A 19,785-nucleotide genomic window follows, 5' to 3' on the forward strand; every position below is an offset into this window, starting at 1 on the left:
CTTACACTGCAGGTGAAGGAAACTCCAGCATGTTCAACTCCCCTCCCTCCCCTTTAATAAACTGAGGGCCTTGATTTATATTCATCCATCAATATTATCGGTGAAATAGCTGGGTGATGCCTCCTTCCTGTGGGTCTAGTGTTGTGGTATATTAATATTTACTATTGATTTATCTTTTAGTTTAGCAGCAATTATTCCTAAATAGCTGTATAACCAAATCACCACACAGAGACGGGATTTATTTAATTAACCTAGAACACAATGCTGGGCAATAGTTACTCCATCCTAAACCTCCAAGCCCGCATAGTTTCCTACCATTCAGATTTCACCCTCCCAGAATATACTTGCTTTTAGTCATATCTTTGGTCCAGTTTATTTCTCCACGTAGTTCCAAGACCTCTCCTGCCAATTCTCCTCTTCCCTGCCTCCTTCCTCTTCTTTCCACCCCAGACCAGGATGTCCCACCCTATCAGCTCCATTGCTCAGCATTGTGGCTGGTTGTTTTAATTGACAATATAGAGAACAAATGGTGGCATGTTTACACAAACTTGAGACAGGTGATGCTTAGAATAAGCACCACAATGCAATGTCCAGATTGAAACCAGATAGTGGGGGAGAGAAATCAGTATTTGAATGAGAAAGGGTAAATTGTATATGTTCTGAAAGAACATTGTACCAACAGTCTAGATTTTTGCTTTTTTGTTTGAGACAATATGGATCCCAGGCTGACCTTAAACTCACAGTCCTCCTGTTTCAGCCCCTTGAGTGTTGTAGTTGCACCACATTCAGCTTGGATTATTATATTTATTTAATGTGTGTGTGTCGTTTTGCCTGCATGTAGTGCATGGTTGCTGAGTACCTTCAGAGGCCAGAAGAGTTACAGACAGCTGTGAGCCACCATATGGATGCTGGGAATCAAACTTGGGTCACTGAAGAACAGCCGCTGCTCTTAACTGCTGAGCACCGGCTCTGCAGACCCTCTTCTTGCACTGTGAAGCGAGTGCTATTCGCAAAGTGCTCCTCCAGGACAGCATCTCCGACGTCCTCCCCAATCAGCTTTCTCCCTAGACCCCTGCCCTGAAGACTCTTTCCCTTGATAAAAGTGTCAGAGCTTTTAGCCAGGATACAGCTACACTCCCTGAAAGTCCCTCTCTTTAACTCCTGTAGGAGGGCCGCAGAATTAGGTATCTTTTGTGTTCCCTGTGAAAATTGGGATATTGGCCAAGACCCAGGAAAGTGAGCTGTATCTTTTACTGTCCACTCTCTGTGTTGCTTGTCCAGTCTCTGTGTTGTCTGTCATTTGGGCTAGCATTTTTTGAAGATGATTTGCATGCCCATTTTGGGAAAATCAGTAACTGAGGCAGTCTGTGAGAGTCAATCATCTGGGCTATTTGCTTTGTGAGGACATTCACATCTCAGGTAATAAGAGGTTTTCCCTGGTCAGATCTAATCTCTATAAGTTTTGTTGGTAACCATATTTCCTCATTCCCTGTTGATACATAAGCATAACCATATCCCCTCTCAAAACTATTGCAGTTGTCCATTCTAGTGTCAACACATCCTTATAGTATATTGGTTGACCTAGTTCTTCGTTTTTTTTTTCTATAACCCAGTGTCTCTCAGCTGCTGTCGTTCCATTTTTACTGACATTAAGAAAATTTAGAGTTAACAAAGCATTATTTAGTCTGTCCCTGGGGGCTTTGCTCTTCCTTTTTGTTTAGCAAGCATCTCTTTTAATGGAGGTTTGGCTCTTTCTGCAACTGCTTGTCCTGTAGGATTGTGCCCATAATCTGCTTTATATTGTAATATGCAAAGAATTGCTTCATCTTACTGGATGCCTGTGGGGGTGCATTATCAGTCTTAACTTGTGCAGGTATCCCCATAATTGCCATTATTTTTAACAAGTGTGTAATTACACAACCAGTCTTTTCAGAACTTAAAGCAGTTGTCCATTAAACCCTAAGTATGTGTCCATGGTATGGTGTATATATCTTTGTCTTTCAAATTCTGCAAAATGAAAAACATCCACCTGACAGATTTCATTTCTTTTGGTACCCCTAAGGTTACTACCAGAAGGTAAAGGTATTTGGTTATATGGAGAACATGTAGGACTTTTCCCCCCCGCTTTTGCTTGTTGGCAAGTGATAGAAATTTTTCTTCTTTAAACGTTTCCTATTAACATGATGTTTCTCGTAAAATTTGGAGGCTTCTAACATATTCCCTATTAGTAACTGGTCAACTTCCTAATTCGCACACCTCATACACAAATACACATAACAATACAGTTAGAAGAAGAAGAAGTAGGAGAAGGAGAAGGAGAAGAAGAAAACAAAAACAGGATGATGGGCTCTGGGGAGTGTACACACCCTGGGAACTAGTCACCTTGTTTAACAAAGCATTTTTGACCAGTAAATCCAAGTGTGTACACAGCTGAAAACCAAGTAGGGAGGTCACTTTCCCTCCTGGATCTTATCGTTTAGTGAGAAGACCCCTGCTCTGCGACATGAGCAAGCTCCTGCTCTGTGACCCTGGAAAAGGAATGCCTTCTCTTCTTACTCTGTAAAACAAGTGGGTTCCGACAAGGAAATCTGCCACTTTCTTCTCTGGCAGTATCCGGAGTGAGGCCGGCGAACCTCCCGGGTTCTGTGCTACAGCCGGCCTGCCTGCAGGGGCGCTGTTCCGGCCACGAGAGCGTCTGCGTTCCGAAAGCGCGTGTCCCTCGCCGCCCGCCGTCGTCCGCGCCGCCGCGGCGAGCGCCGCCCGGTTCCGCGGAGCCGGAGGAGGCGGAGCTGGCTTGCCCCGGCTCCAGAGCGGAGCGGCTGCGGAGGAGACGGTGCGGCTGGTCCGGGCGGCCCAGGCTCGGGCGCGGAGGCCCGGGAGGCTGGCAGGGGGCGGCGGTAGCGCGGAGAGAGCGGCGCCACGGGCGGGGCGCTCCCGGCGTGAGGCGTGCGCTCCATGCGTGCGGGCCGAGCGCGGCCCCCGCGAGCCTCCGACATGAAGAAAGACGTGCGGATCCTGCTGGTGGGAGAACGTGAGTCCGCGCCCTGCCCGGCCTGGCAGCCCGGCCGCCCCCTCCCAGTCCCTCCGCTCGTCCCTTCGCAGGGTTCTGCCCTGTCCCCCAGTGCTCCTCGCAGGCCTTGTCCCCTCTAGTCCCCATCGCCCGACCCTGTCGCTGCCAGGGCTGTCGCCTTCGCCACTTGGAGTCCTTTCCTCTTGGGCCTCGGCGTTTCTCCGGCCACCTCCTGTCGGACCCTCTGGTCGCCTGTCAGTCACTGCCAGGCAGATGTTGGAACAGGCCGACTGAGGACTTGGGACTGTGGGAACCGGCTCGTGGGGGACGCTAGGGGGAGGAGTGAACTAGTAGACTTGTGGGCAAGGTCAGGCTTCTGGATTTTTTTTTTTTTTCCCACTTTCTGTCTTCGCTGCTACTGTGCATGGGCATTAAGAGGAAGCCTTGGGTTGCCTGTGTAGCTCAGCAGTATGTATAAAGATCTGGGCTCAGTTTCCAGCACCAGGGAGTTAAGATAGAGGGTTTTTTTTTTTTTTAATTTCTTTTTTGCTTTGCTTTCTTTCTTTTTCTTTTTTTGACATACTTGGCCTTTCTGTTGAACTATCGCCTTGAAATAATACAAGTACTCAGTGGACGATACTTAACTAGTGAGGGACCTTTTAGTTGAGGCAATTATTATCCTACAAGTCTGACTTTTCGCTCCTTGTTAGCCATTCCATCGTTATGTGGTAGTTATTTTATGAGTAAGAGCAGGCATATAAGACCGTAGCATACACAAGTCCCCAAGACTCCCTAGAGATTGCTAGGTTTCACTTTTTTTGGGGTAAAGGAAACAGACAACAACAAAAACAATGCTTTTGCTGGCTGACATGAAGACAGTGTAGCAAGGATTCCTTATCTTACTACAAGTTACATGACTCAGTCATGGGTACTAAAATTAAAAAGAGGGCTAAAGAGGACTTGAATTTATTTATAAGTTCATTAGTTAATGTCTTGCTATTGCTGATTTGAAGCGCTTTATTCTAAACCACATTGTGTTTTGAGAAACTTCTGTAGGTCACTGTGATACATTCCCAAAGAGGAAAGTGCACGCATTATTATAGTTGTTGTTAATTTTTGTTTTTTGTTTTTTGTTTTTTTTTTTTTTTTTTTTCAAGACAAAATTTTTTCTGTGTATCCTTGGCTGTCCTGGAACTTGCCCTGTAGCGCAGGCTGGCCTCACAGAGATCCCACTCGTCTTGATTAGGGTAGGGTGTGCTCTTGGGACCCAGATAGAGGGAGTCAGGTCCCTTTGGAGCTAGAGTTACATACAGGTGGTTTGAACCACCTGGGTACTGAGAACGGGCTTTGGGTCTTCTGCTTTTAACCTCTCCAGCCCCAAGTCTGCGGGCCTCAAAAAGGGGTGGGAGTTGGGGACAATGATAACCACGATGGACAGTTTACCCATGTAACTGTTTACCCATGTAACTGTAGCAGATTTTTTTGAGAACTATTTAGTCAGAATTTGGAACTAAGCTTTGCTAAACATAGTTTGCTTTCTGGTTTGAGATTTGAATTTTAGATTTTATTTATAATGATAAAATTTTAATTTTTTTTATTTTTTTAAAGATTTATTTATTTATTATGTATATAATGTGTGTTTGCGTGAATACCTGCACACCAGAAGAGGGCACCAGATTTCATTTTAGATGGTTGTGAGCCACCATGTGGTTGCTGGGAATTGAACTCACGACCTCTGGAAGAGCAGCCAGTGCTCTTAACCTCTGAGCCATCTTTCCAGCCCAATTTTTAAATTTTTTATAATGATATCTTAATCTGTGTTTTGCATCAAATTCTCCAACAGTAAAAGCATTATTTAAGGTATGGTTGATGCTAATATGTTTGGAGCAAAATTAGGGAAAGTGAGCAGGTGACCCCTTGACTGTATAAAGGTCCGATACTTTTTTTAATAGTTTTTTTTTTTAAATAGGTATTTTGGATTTGGTGTTCAATATAGAAATCAGTTACATGTCATTAGTGTATAAATTGTCTTAATAGAAATGCCATACATATGTAAGATTCAGTGTCAACCTTTAGGATATTTACATTCAACTTTGACAGTATTTTTTAGGAATATGCAGAAGCTTAAAATTCGTTAGAAAAAGTGTGTCATATGGCAATGAAAGCAAATGAAAATTGGTCCCTCTGTATGTGAGTTTTCTGATCATAGGGAGAGAGGAGACACTGCTTTCTTACTAAAAGGGTGGTACCGACCATGCTGATGGCACACATCTGTAATCCATTACTCTAGAGTCTGAAGCAGGAGGATGGCAAATAAAAATCACAATTTAAAAGGGCTAGGGTATATGGCTGAGTAGTCTATTGCTTGACACCCATGAGGACTTGAGTTTAGTCTCTAATAGCACAAATAGGGAAGGTCGGCGCCAAAGCTTTAGGCCACTCGCTATTAAGAAAACAAACTTCAGCCAGGCAGTGGTGGCACATGCCTCTAATTCCAGCACTCAGGAGGCAGAGGCCAGGTGGGTATTTATGAGTTCAAGGACAGCCTGGTCTACAGAGTGAGTTCAGGACAGCCAAGGCTACACAGAGAAAACCTGTCTCAAAAACCCAAAACAGGCAAATAAACAAAAACAAGAAAAAAAAGAAGTGAATCTTCCTACTTCAAAAAAAAAAAAAAAAAGAAAGAAAGAAAAAAAGGAAAAAAAGAAAAAACCAACAAGCTGGGTGGTGGTGCACATCCTTTAATCCCAGCACTTGGAAGGCAGAGAGGCAGGTGGATCTCTATAAGTTGCAGTTTAGCTTGGTCTACAGAGTGAGTTCCAGGACAGCCAGGCTACACAAAGAAATCCTGTCTTGAAAAACCAAAAGAAAATAACCCAACCAACCAAAAGGAAAAAACAACAACATATGTATGTATTTTCCCTCTCTTCCTTCCCTTTTCTACCCTTTTTCTCATTTGGGAGAAAGTATTAAATTTGTTTTGTTAGGCTGCCCATGAGCTGGCTGTGTAGCCAATAGTGACCTTGAGTTTTTGATCCTCTAGCTGTACCTCCCGAGGGCTGGGATTACAGGTTTGTGTCGCCCTGCTTAGTCTGTTATGTGCTTGGTACCAAACCTAAGGCTTGGTTCTTGCTAGGGAAGCTAGAGCTCTACCAAGTGAGCTCCTCAGCCCGTGTATACATACGTTTTCTTTCTTTTTGGGGGTGGTGGTGGTGGTGTCAGGTTCTATACTCTGTATAGCCTTGGCTGTCCTGTGTAGACCAGGCTGGCCTCTAATTGCCTCCCCAGTGTTCTGACTAGAAACCACCCAGCGTAAGCTTTTACTTTTTAAATTTATTTCTTAGATTTGTTTATTTGTGTGTGTGTGTAGATCTGAGGACAACTCGTGGGAGTTTGTTCCTCCTTCTACCGTGTGGGTTCTGAGGACTGAACTTTGGTAGTCAGGCTTTGAGGCCGGTGCCCTTATCTGCTGATCAATCTCACAGGGCCTGCTTTTTGAGAGTTGATGTAAATTATTGTCAGCCTTTGGCCTAGTTGTAGCATTTTAAACCCTAGATTTAGGGCATACACTTGTTATCCTAGCACTCAGGAGGGAGGTCACCACAGGTTCAAGGCCAAACCTGGCTTATCTAGTGAGTTCTAGGCAAGTCTAGGATACATAGTGAGATACTGTCTTACACACACGTGCACACACCGACAGGATTTAAATATGAAATGATCAAATGATAGGTAAATGTGTGTCAGAGACTATTTTAATATAGACCTGACACATTTATTATTTATTCCTTTAGAGAAAAGTGACTGTGATTTGAGTTTTTAATATGCTTGTTAAATGTATCTAATTTTCAGTTGCTTTGAGATGGTTGGGGTTAGGGGCGGCAAAGATAAAGGAGTATCTATCCTTTCTGGTATTGTGGATTTCAAGTGCATTCTTTTGTGTTACTCTGTTACTTTGTATTCCTGCTAGTGTCTGTCCCTGAACCAGGCGGTGGCAACTTCATTCATTGGTGCTCTTACTTACTGCCTGGGATTTGTTAGATAGTGTAGGTTGTCCTCAGATTTATACGCCTCAAGGATTGCAGGCATGGACTGCCCACAGGTTTGACCTCTTGCCTTAAATCCAATGGATACGGTTATGTCAGGATCAGAAGGGACAACATTTATCCATTCTCTCATCCTCTTGCCCTTCGAGGTCTGGGAGAGGTCTGTGTTCGGCTGTAAATTAGATAAGGGAGTTACTGTGGCAGTAACATGTTTATTTCATGTCTTGCTTGTCTTCTCAATGAAATTAATGTCTCAAAACACTAGAGGCTTTAGAGAATTGATGAGGATGAAGAATGGTTCTTCAGGTATAAACTGGCATAAATCTAAGAGACTTTGAGTATAAACCAACATATATTTTAGAAAACTTCCTAAGGCCACTTTAAAGCCTGTTGCTTTCCATTTAAAAAATATTAAAGATTAAATTGCTCTAGATATATTAATAGTGTTTATACCCATTATCTAGAACAGTGGTTCTCAACCTTCCTAATTCTTGCACCCTTCATTATAGTTCCACATGTTGTGGTGACCCCCAACCATAAAATTATTTTTGTTGCTACTTCATAACTGTAATTTTGTTACTGTTATGAATTTTAATGTAAATATCTCATATGCAGGATATCTGATATGTGACTCCCGTGTCGTGACCCACAGGTTGAGAACCACTGATTTAGGAGCACATGTGGCTAAGGATATGTTCTGTACAGTCTAGAGAATGATTTACAAATGCCATAAGTTGGGTTGTGAATGAGTGAGTTAGATATATAGTGAGCCAATGTAAAAGAATAAATATTACAGATAAATTGATGGGTGATAGGTAGATAGGAACTCCAGGTGTAGGGGGTCTTATGTTCTCCTCTGGCCTCCGCTGGTACTGTATACATGTGGTGCACAAGCATCCCCACTGGCAGACTGCCGATACACATAGAAATAAATCTTGACAAGGTGCACACCTTTAATTGCAGCCCTTGGATGGCAAAGGCAAGTGAGTGTGGGTTTGAGACTGGCTTCGTCTACATAGTTCCAGTACAGCCGGGGTTATAGAGGAGACACTGTCTGGGGGGAAAAAGGCAGTATGCCTGTCTCCTCTGGGAATAAAGGCATGCCAGCTAGTTTTGTTCTTCTCAAATGACCCTTCCCCCTTCCCCTCCCAGCATCTTGTATATGATAAGCCAGTGATCTGCCACAGACCTGTACCACTGCCCCGGTTGGCTTTTCTGACATTTTGTTTACAGACTTAAGAAGTGGGTCGCTTTCTTTTCTCCTTTCCTCTCTGCTCCCTATGATCCTTTGTTTTAAGTAGAAGGATTCAACATAGTACTTGGCCCCTTCTATGACAGTTTGGTTGTCTTATTTAAAATGTTTTTCATATTATCTCCATGTAGTACGTAAGACTAAAGTTTGTATGTAGACAGTTATGTAAATATCAAATGAACTAAAGGGATCTGTACAAAGAGATAAATCTTGGAAAGCAGAAGTTCAGATTTTTATGTGTAACTGGATTTTTGGCTATTTTATTGGGATCTTTTTCCTACCTCCCTACACCATCCCTATCCCATTCAAACCCCCAACACTAGATAGGAAAAAAGAGGGGAAAGGGGCCATGGATATTGGCAGACTACTTCCTGCTGATTAGGGACATTGAGTTCCTTGGGGCAAGTTTGATCATTATATTTCAGGATAGCTTTAACCAGCAACAACAGCAGGGGGACCATTGAATTTATATCCTCTCAAGAGTCCCCAGAATTCCATACGTAAACTGTCCAGATGGCAAAACCATGTCCCAGCCAGAGCATGAGACGATTGTAGTTAACTGCTGTGGTCAGTTTGAAGCAGCCCTATATCCCACACCTAGGATTAAAATAAAAACATAATATATTTGTATGTTTGTTTGTTTGTTTGGAGATAGGGTTTCTCTATGTAGTCTGTCTTGGACTCAGTTTGTAGACCAGGCTGGCCTTGAACTCACAGAGATCTGCCTTCCTCAACCTCCCTGAGTATGTGCCACGTGCTTGGCCATTTCTGTTTTTTTTTTTTTTTTTTTTTTAAGATTTATTTATTTATTTATTATATATACAGTATTCTGCCTGCATGTGCACCTACATGCCAGAAGAAGGCACCAGATCTCATTATAGATGGTTGTGAGCCACCATGTCATTTCTGGAAATTGAACTCTGGACCGCTGAAAGAGCAGCCAGTGCTCTTAACCTCTGAGCCATCTCTCTAGCCTTCATTTCTATGATTTTAAAGAAACTAAAAATCTCACTACATGTGTGTTTCTTAGTTTGAGGAGACACGTGTTTGTGTGGATCTGCTTGGATAGAGGATGTTATGTTCTCAGGTTTTTGTTTTGTTTTATTTTTGAGAAATGATTTACTTTGATAAACATGAGACTTTCCTGTCCTCTGCATTCTGACACCAGTTCTTTGCCATCAGCTTGGTGTCCTAGAATTCTCCTTAGTTCTAATGCTACCTCGAGTAAGTATCCACTCTTACAACCTGAAAGGCAAGGGTCCAAGATTGTTCTCACTTTGGATGTTAGGTACAAGTAGGGTTTGTAGTCAAACACTTGAAAAGAGGCTTCTCGCCACCCCTCTCAGGTTTACTGATTTCCTAGAAAATGGTACACTTACCATCTCGCAGATGAGCAGCTAAGTGGAGAGATGCACAAGGAAAGGTTGGCGGGATCAGGTACTTTGCATGGAGCTAGTGTACCACCTTGCTGGTATGTTCACTAACCTGGACGTTCTCCTGAGATGTGATGCCTAGAGGATTTATATATGGGGTCGTTTTTTCAGTAATGATTAACCCATTATCATATGGTTGGACTCAAGTGCCAGTCCTCCTTTTCAGTCTCTTTTTAGGTTTTACGATGAGGCTGAAGGTTCCAACCTTCTGCTCATGAGGTTAGATTTTTCTGGTGACCAACCCTTATTCTGAAGCTGTCTAGTCTGTATCTCCTAAAATGAGTTCTCTCAAGAAGATGAACTTATATAGTTATTTATAGGAATAGACTAGCTGTTGTTAGGAAATTGCATGAGATTTTGAAGCTGCTTATCATAGTTCCATATTCAATTTTGCTATATGGAATTTCAACCTTCGCTTTTTACTAAGAACATATTGGATACAATGATTTTTAAAATTAATTAATTAATTAATTAAATTTATTGAATGCTTTATTTGCGTGTACATATGCATGCCAGAAGAGGGCGTCAGATCATGTTATAGATGGTCGTGAGCCACCAAATGGTTGCAGGGAATTGAACTTGAGACCTCTGGAAGAGCACCAGTGCTTTTAATTGCTGAGACATCACTCCAGCCCCTGGATACAATGAATTTAGGGTTTGTTTTTTTTTTTTTTTTTTTTTTTTTTGAGACAGGATTTCTCTGGCTGTCCTGGAACTTACTCTACAGACCAGGCTAGCTTCTAACTCACAGAAATCTACCTGCCTCTGCCTCCTGAGTGCTAAGTTTGAAGGCATGTGGGTTCGAGGCCAGCCTGGTCTACAGAGTGAATCCAGAACAGCCAAGCCTACACAAAGAAACCTTGTCTTGACAAACAACAATAACAACAACGACAACAAAAAAGGACGAAAATAAAGAAAATGAAAGAAAAGAAAAGAAAGCTTTGAACAAGAGTTTGAGAAGCGTTGGGAGGTAGGAATTGTAGGAATTGTTTCCCTGGCAGTGCAGCTGTGCCTGGGCGCAGAGACGTCCAGCCAGACAGTGCTGCAGAGCCTCCATTCATGGAAAATTAGAGGATCTGACGTATCAGCCACTTGTTTACACATATCTGGTTATTGTGTTCATGGAGATGCATACATGGTATGTATGTTACATTCATAGCAGCTTATATGTCACCCCACAGAAGTGGTTTAGTGGAAGGAGTGGAGGCAGTGAGAGCTATGGTAGCTTTGGGGGTCGTTAGGTTGAGGTGGGACTAAAGTGCCCCGAAGAGATGATTAAGCCATGGTGGTGCACACCTAAAATCCCAGCACTCAAGAGACAGAGGCAGAATTCAGGGCCAGCCTTACCTGCAGAGTGAGTTCCAGGACAGCCAGGGCTACACAGAGAAACCCTGTCTCAAAAAACAAACAAACAACAGCAGCAACAACAACAAAAAAACACCACAAATAAAAACCATATATACATACATTAGCATGTGTGGTACAAAGTCAGTGCTTGTGCTGTGTGAAGCATAGAGTGGCCTTATTTGTGCAAAGTGCCTTAGTGGACAACAGTGGAAAATGAGATTAGGTAGGTGAGCTGCAGGTAGATGGTACTTTTCTTGAGAACGATTTCAATGTGATGTGGTAGTTCAGTATGCTGAGAGTTTAAAAGGTTGAATTAGAAAATGAAGGGTGTGTAAGAAATGTATATTGTTGGTAGATTAATGAGGGTGGAAAGTTGGGAACTGGGAAATGTTTAAATGAAAATACCAGAATCAGGCAAAAGGGCAAGCAAAGGCAAACTTAAAACCTCAGGCTAAGTCCATTATGGCAGGTGCCAGTGTTTCTAGCACTCAGGAGGTGGGAGGACTGTTTGGAGGACTCTCCAGGAGTTCCAGACTAACTTGGGCAGGGTAGTAGGTCTCCCCTAATAGTAATGAGAAAAATTAACAGAATTCTAATGCAAAATAAGAAACCTGAGTTAGGGATGGCAGTTTATCCTCCTGTTTAGAAATGCTGTTGACTTTTAAAAAATGATTTATTTATTATGTATACAGTATTCTGCCTGCATATGTATCTGCACACCAGAAGAGGGCACCAGATCTCATCATAGATGGTTGTGAGCCCCATGTTGTTGGGAATTGAACTCAGGACCTTAGGAAGAACAGTACTGTTAAGAGTACTGTTAAGACAGTACTCTGAACCTCTGAGCTATCTCTCCAGCCCGGTGTTCACTTTTTGATGATACCCCTAAAGCCTGTTAGGATGTAATTTTTATAAAAGGACACACAATGGCCTCATGCAGAACTGTCCCACACATCTTAAGATATATAGAAGTGCTCCTGAAATATCTGTTGGGCCTAGGGTGGAGCCCAGGGGCACTACACTTGCCTAGCATTTGAGAGGCCCAGTGTTTGAGCTCAACACACACAAAGTCCATACACATAAAAAGTATATATTTGTTGAAGACATAAGAGAATATATTTCACTTGTCAATATTTAGATTAATTTTTACCACTAAAATAACTTAAAATAGTACTTACTGGCATTTTTTAGTAACATAATTTCAATTTTAGAAAATTGGAAGTCTTAAGCAGGGCTCACGAGGCAGAACAAGGGAATTTCTGAGTTTAAGGCCAACCTGATACAGTGACTTCCAGGACAGCCAGAGATAGATAGATAGTAAGACCCTTTCTCAGAAAGAGAGAGAAGAAAATCTCAAGGTCATTCTAAGCTACATATACATTTTGAGTTCAAGTCCAGCCTAGGCTACATGAACCTCTGACTCAAACAATGCTTCCAGTATACATTAGACTAAAGAGACTTGGCAACCGATTTTTTCCATTTTCTATAAAGGTATAAAGGATAGTAGTGAATAAAGTTAGTAAGCTGGATAATAGTACTGTATTTATAGTTAATTTCATACCTCTGACATGATACTTTCTCTACATAGAAGAATGAACTTTTAGGAAATATACACTAAGATACAATTATTCTCAAATGGTCGCGTGTGAGACAACTAATAAACTTTGTCGTTCCTGGATTTGAGTTCCTGTAGAACTGAAGTGGTTTATTAAAGTGACGATTTTTCTCTTAACAGCCAGAGTTGGGAAGACATCACTGATTATGTCTCTGGTCAGTGAAGAATTTCCAGAAGAGGTAAACATTTAATTTCCTTATCATGTTTAGTTTTGGTTTTCGATTTATAAAAAAATAAGTTAAAATTATATCAGTGCCACCTTCGTGTGTTTCTTCACCAGTTGGGTTTTAAAAAGCTCTTGTTAGTTTGTAGAGGACATCACCTTATGAAACAGCCTAAGTTCTCATTTTGTGCCTTTGACTTTGCTTTTAATTTTCTGTACATTGTATGTTTGTGTTTGCACTGCCCGTGCTTGCCGCAGCACAGCGTGGAGGTCAGAGGGCAGCTTGTGTGAGTCAGTTCTCTGCTCCTTCCATGTGAGTCCTGAGGTTCCACCTCGACTGTCAGTCTGGTGGCAAGTCACCAAGCCTTTTCACCAGCCAATGGCATTGTCATTTGTGATCCCTGGATCTTAGATGGTGGCAGAAAAGATCCAGGGATCATATCAGCCATGTAACCTGTTCTTAGAGGTAAAATGTTTTCCAGAAAGAGATGCAGAGTATTGTGTGGCTTGAAACCAGATTATGGTGTAGGTACCTCTTGCCTTCTGCCTGTCCCTGAGATGTTTTTGTCAGAAATATTAGAATTCTGATGCAGCTATTACCTGCCTGTTTCATTTTACAAATTAGAAGTGAGTTCATTCTGTTTTGTCTACAGATCCAAAGAATTGTTGTGTATGACATTAAATTGTAATAATGAAGTGCCACCAGAAACCAGGTAGTTTTAGTTTTGTTACTATGTTTACCGTTACTGGTATTTTGAGACAGGGTCTCATGTACCCTAGGCTAGTTTCAAACTTATTACGTAGCTCAGGATGACTTTAAACCCTTGATCCTCATGTCTCTGCTTCCTTGTTGCTGGGATTATAGGTATGCACCACCACACTGGGCTAAGCTTACTTACATTTTAAAATCCCTGAGTGAGGAGATGCTGGCTCTTGTAATGTTAGGGTATTGGTATCGAAAACAGCATCAGTGCAACAGCATAGCAAAAATTTGGACTTTGTTGGTGATGGTTTGTTTGTTTGTTTGTTTGTTTGTTTGTTTTGAGGCATAGCCTATATAGTACAGGTTGGTCTCAAACTTACTATGTAGCCATGGCTGGTCTTGAATTTTTTTCTGATCCTTCCACTTCTGTCTCCCAAATGCTGGGTTTACAGGCCTGACTTGTTTTTTATTTCTTCCTAAGTGTTGTGAATGTCAGAGTTTGGGGCTGGAGAGACAGCTTATTACCTAAGAGCACGTGCTGTTCTTCCAGAGAGCCCATGTTCGATTCCCAGCACACCTTAGGTGACTCATAGCTTCCCTAACTTTGGCTCTAGGGCATCCACATTCTTCTGGTATGTATCTCCCCACCTACCCCTACCCCCAACACACACAAAAGTACATGCGTTCGTGCATTTCCCTTTTTTTTGGGGGGGGGGGGGGCATTGGTACAGGGTTGTGGGTTTTTTTGTTGTTTGCTTGTTTGTTTTTTGTGAAGCCTTGGCTGTCCTGGTTTTGCAGACCAGGCTGTCCTTGAACTCACAGAGGTTTGCCTACCTCTGCCTCCCTGAATGCGGAGATCGAAGGCGTGCACCACCTCCCCTGGCTCATTTATCCTTTCTTTACTCTTGTTTAGAAAGAAATAATCTTACAGTTTTATTGCCGAGGAATTTGATGTGTCACAACAGTGTCTCTGTTTTTCTGGATTTTTGTGGTGGCTGGGATTGAGTCCAGGGTCTGTGTGTACCAGCAAGGGCTTTCCTGCTGAGCAATATCTCCCATTTTAAATGTAAACCCATTGTAAATTTGTTTTCAGCATTTACAATTCTGTGCTTTCTTTTCTCTTTTGCATTGAAGAATTAAATTGCTGGGAAGTGGTGGTGGTAGTAGCCCCCTTTAATCCCAACATTTGGGAGGCAGAGACAGGCAGATCTCTGAGTTTGAGGCCAGCCTGGTCTATACAGTTCCACGACAGCGAAGGCTACACAGAGAAACCCAGTCTCAAAAATGAAAACAAAACAGAAAAGAAGAGTCAAACAGTAATTTGTTAATTTTGAAAGTATATTGTGGAATCATTAACATTACTTTAGAATTACTTAGGGTATAATACCTAAAGTTCTCAACAGAGGTTTAACTGAGGAGCTAACAAGATGGCTCAGTGAGAAAAGGTGCCTCCTTCCAACACTGACAACCTGATTTTTATTCCCAGGACCCACATAGTGGAAGTACAAAACTGACAACACACTGAACTCCATTGTGTGCTCTGATGCTCGTGCACACAATAAATAAACAAAGTTAAGGAATCACAGTGAGTTCCCATCCAGCCAGGACTATAGACTGAGACCCTGTCTCAAGGAATAAGGAAGTTTTAAATGTTTAACTGAAATGAAGATAGAGTTGTTTTAGGGTATTTCTCTTGAGTGGGGATAAAAGTCATACAGTTGAAGCCAGAGAGATGCTCAGCAGTTAAGAGCACTAGGTGCTCTTCTAGAGGACTGGGTTTGAATCCCAGTACCCAGATGGTGGCTCACAACTGTCTGCTAACCCTGTTCTAGGGAATCCAGTTCCCTTTTCTGGCCTCCAAGGGCACCAGGTATGCATGAGTTTCACAGATAAACATGCAAGCAAAATCCATATGCATAAAAATAAATTAATTAGAGTAAAAGAATGAGCCACCACATTTCACAGTTTTGTTGAAAATATGCAGTCTTCAGGGGGGCCTGCAGGGATGGATACTCCAACCAAGGACCATGCATGGAGAGGACCTAGACCCTCTGTTCTAAGGAAGCCCATTGGCTGCTTAGTTTCCAAGTGAGTACCCTAGTAAGGGGTACAGGGGCTATCTCAGACATGAACTCAGTGGCCAGCTCTCTGATCACCTCCCTCTGGGGAGTGCAGCCTTGCCAGGCCACAGAGGAAGGTGATACAGCCAGCTCTGATGAGACCTGATAAGCTAGGGTCAGATAGAAAGGGAAGAGGACCTCGCCCTATCAGTGGACTAGGGGAGGAGCATAGAGGAAGAAGAGGGAGGGAGAGGGCGGGATTGGGAGGGAATGAAAGAGGGGGCTACAACGGGGATACAAAGTAAATTCATTATAATAAATATATAAATAAAATAAATTTAAAAATATTCAGTCTTTCTAAAATGTGAAATTACTAAACACAAGGCCTATGGAGCCAACCAGTTATCATTTAGCCTAGACAAAATTAATATTTATTGGTTACCTTGACAGTTGTCATTTTGTTTGTGTTTTTGTGGGTTTTGCAAGGCTGAAGATTAAACCCAGATAAGTTCTCCTACTTGAGTTACACCCATCAAGATAACCTCAGATTAGCATAGCTCCTTATTTGTAAAGTATCTTAAATTCTTAACACAATACAATGAAAACAATTTATTTTTAAAAATCTAATGTTTGAAGACCAAACAGAGAATTGTCTTAAGTTTGTTAAAAAACTTGAGATATCCATAATATGGCCTCTGACTACCTAGGGCCGGACATTTGCTAGCCAAGTGCTCTGCCATTGAACTATACCCCAGCTGAAAAGTTGTTTTTTCCTTTTATTTTTATTTTATTGTTAAATTTTTATTGCATTTTTATTTGTTATCTTTCTCTATGCATATATGCCCACAGAACACATGAGGGTTTGGGGGATCAAACTCAGACTTCACAAGCACCCTTACCTACTGACCCGTCTTGCTGGCCCTTAAAAAATGTTTTTATTGTAGTTTTGCTAATCTGATGAAGTGCCCCAATGAAAGCATTTTAAAATGCAGTGAATATCTACAAGGATAGCTCTGAAAAGAAGGACCTGATATAGATAAATCTATTGGTCTATTACTAAGTTTGATGAATAATTTCACCACATTTATTCTTTTTTATATATTTTTTTCAAATAAAGGTTCCTCCTCGGGCAGAAGAAATCACCATTCCAGCTGATGTCACCCCTGAGAGAGTTCCAACACACATTGTCGATTACTCAGGTAATGAGTGGCCTCTTGTGGGTGAGGCTCTGCAGTTGACCTCGCTGAGCATAACCTCGCTGAGCTTTTAAAAATGTTCACAAGTTCAGTGTTTGAGCTCACATGCTAGAGCTGGGTGTGGTGGCACATGCCTATAATCCCAGCACTCTGGGAGGCTGAGGCAGGTGGATCTCTGTGAGTTCGAGGCCAGCCCCAGCCTGGTCTACAAAGCGAGTCCAGATAACCAAGGCTGCACAGAGAAACCCTGTCTTGAAAAAACAAAAAATAAAAAATAAAAAAAGATCATATACTGCTCTTGCAGTGGACCTGAGTCCAGTCCCCAGCATCTACATCAGATGGTTCAGAACCTCATGTAACTCCAGCTTCAGGGTTATCCAGGGCCTGTAGCCACTACAGACACATGTAGCATGTACACCCATACACTTGTGATCACACAAATGTGAATATGTGTACATACATGTATGTATACTATACACACAAACTTAAAGGAAGAGGAAGAAAGTTCTGAATTGTAAAATTTGTTAAGAGGATGGGGATGTCGCTCATTTACCTAGTGCTTGCCCAGCCCTGATTTGATCTCCAGGATCATACACATGGACGCATATATTACAATGATTTGTTAAACTCTATGTGTGTTTTTAAATTCTCTACCTTGGTTACAAAAAATTTATTAAAACGCTCACTTTGGGAGCTGAGGAAATTGCTTTGTAGTTAAAGTACTTGCTGAGCAAACATAAGGACCTGGAGCCAGATCCCTGGTACCCAAGTAAAAGGCTGGGCACTGTGGTTGTAATGGCAGCACTGGGCAGGAGCGGAGCCGGGCACATCCAGAGCTCACTGGTCAGTCCAGCCAGTTTGGGAGACTGATAGAGGAAGAGACCTGACACCATAGCTGTCTTCCACACATGTGTACACACACATGTGAACACAGAGTTCATCTGTTTGTGATAGTCGTTACACTATACATATTACTGACTTTATTCATTTATTATCTGTGTGAACATCAGTGTGTCCCATTATGTGTGGAGGTCGAGGATACCTTGTTGGATTTGATTCTCTCCTTCCACTATGTGGGTTCTGGGAATTGCCCTTAGGTCATCAGGCCTGGCAGCAAGAGCCCTTATCCACTGAGCAATACTACCACCGCAGAAAGGGAATTCTTCATTGTCAGGCTACAGTTTTGCCTCTGGGGCTTTCTTGTTATTACTCCTGCCCACTGTGCTGATAGTGTCCAGATTCTCTGGTCTTGGGCTCTGTGTCTGAAGCACTCAGTCTTCTTTCTTGACTTGCTGATCTCTTTTGCCTGGCCCTTTTTCAGCTGGATCAGATCCTGGCCTAGATCTTTGACACAAGGCCTCTGCCCTTCTCTGCTGGAATTGTTCTCTTGATTCCTTCTTCCGTGCTGAACAGTTCCTTATCTTACTTCAGGCTTTTTCTTTCTCTGGGTCACCCTCAGTTTGCTTCCTTGCCTGGTACTACACTATGTCATGCTGAAAATTTATTGTGCCTGTAGGTATGTAAGTGTAAATGTGTTCATGCCTAGTGCCCGTGGAGGCCAGAAGAAGGTGTAGGGTTTCCTGAAACTGTGCTTGCAGATAATGTGCTGTGTAGGTGCTGGGACCCAAACCAGGGTCCTCTGAAAGAGCAACAAGTTCTCTTAACTACAGAACCATCTATGTCAATTTTGTAAGGCAGATGTTGCATAGTTTTCGTTCTGTTTTTATCTTGTCTGTTAGTTATGGAAGTTTTTGAAATATAAAACACTGACTTTTGTCATTTGTAGAAGCAGAACAGAGCGATGAACAACTTCACCAAGAAATATCACAGGTATGCATTAAAAAATTGTGTGTGTGCGTGCGCATGAGCACTGATGGTCCTATGAATCTATCTTTTTAGTTCTCTTACCAAGAATATGGTTTTTTCGAAGGACAGTTGTGGATTGAGACAGTTTCTTGTAGCCCAGACTGGCCTTGAATTCCCAGTGTAGTTGAGGCTTGTCTTGATTCCCATGCCTCCATTTCTTGAGTGCTCTGTAGGTGTTTACCAGGAGTTTCTCAACTCTTTGTTGTTGTCATTGGTGTTTGAATATGTATTTTTGCTCTAGTTCTTTAGGGATACTTTTTTCTTATAGGTAGGATTTTTTTTTTTTCCTTCCAAAACCTTTCCCCCTTTGGCTCAAAATCTTAGGTAGTTGAAAGTCAAGTGCTATTGTGTATATTTTATTTCAAAATGTCACTAATTTTTAATTTTTTTAGGCTAATGTCATCTGCATAGTTTATGCTGTTAACAACAAACATTCTATTGATAAGGTATGTTTACATTTTCTCTATATTTAACTTCAATGTGATACTATTTATTTACTTTTTTTTTTTTTTTTTTCCTGATGAAGGGTCTCACTGTGTAGCCCTGGCTGTCCTGGAATTCACTCTGTAGTACAGTCTAGCCTCAAATTCATAGATCCATCTGCCTCTGCCTCCCAAGTGCTGGTATTAAAGACCATTATTGCCTGGCTTTTGTTTTTGTTTTTAAGGTAGGGTCTTGCTCTGTATCCTAGCCTGGCCCAGAGATCCTGCCTCAGCCTGGGATTCCAAATATGTGCCATCATGCCTAGCTTTATGGGGCAAATCTTATCAAAGCTGATCCTCCATTGAGAGTTAAGGGATTCTTAATAAAATAGAGAAGAGAGATGGCTCAGAGGGCCAGATGTCCAGAAGCCACTCTTCATCTATAACTCCATTTCAGTTCTAGGGATCTGACGCCCTCCTCTGGCCTTGGCACCAGGGATGCTCCTGGGGTACAGATACATGTGCAGACAGAACATGCATAATCATAAAATAATAAAAACTTAAAAATAAAAGAATGCTTTTTACTTTTTGTGTCTCCCACTTTTATCTTATCTTATCTATCTATCTATCTATCTATCTATCTATCTATCTATCTATCTATCTATCTATCTATCT

General features: G+C 41.9%; 1 protein-coding gene across 4 annotated transcripts in view; it reads left to right on the forward strand.

The window, feature by feature from the left end:
• The first annotated feature begins 2,744 nt into the window (after nucleotides 1–2,744).
• Nucleotides 2,745–19,785, forward strand: part of Rhot1 (ras homolog family member T1) — a 57,458-nt gene continuing 40,417 nt past the window's right edge. The window contains exons 1-5 of one of the 4 annotated variants that reach the window (XM_055619883.1): nucleotides 2,745–3,031; nucleotides 12,821–12,879; nucleotides 16,744–16,825; nucleotides 18,609–18,652; nucleotides 19,081–19,134. In XM_055619883.1, the coding sequence (XP_055475858.1) occupies nucleotides 2,956–3,031; nucleotides 12,821–12,879; nucleotides 16,744–16,825; nucleotides 18,609–18,652; nucleotides 19,081–19,134 (315 nt within the window). In that variant the 5' untranslated portion in view covers nucleotides 2,745–2,955. The remainder of the gene's footprint in view (nucleotides 3,032–12,820; nucleotides 12,880–16,743; nucleotides 16,826–18,608; nucleotides 18,653–19,080; nucleotides 19,135–19,785) is intronic. The other 3 variants (XM_055619884.1, XM_055619885.1, XM_055619886.1) reach the window with 3 other exon arrangements.

The sequence above is a fragment of the Psammomys obesus genome, unplaced genomic scaffold, assembly GCF_907164565.1.
Source record: "Psammomys obesus unplaced genomic scaffold, mPsaObe1.curated_primary_1811, whole genome shotgun sequence".
Classification (NCBI taxonomy): Eukaryota; Metazoa; Chordata; class Mammalia; order Rodentia; family Muridae; genus Psammomys; species Psammomys obesus.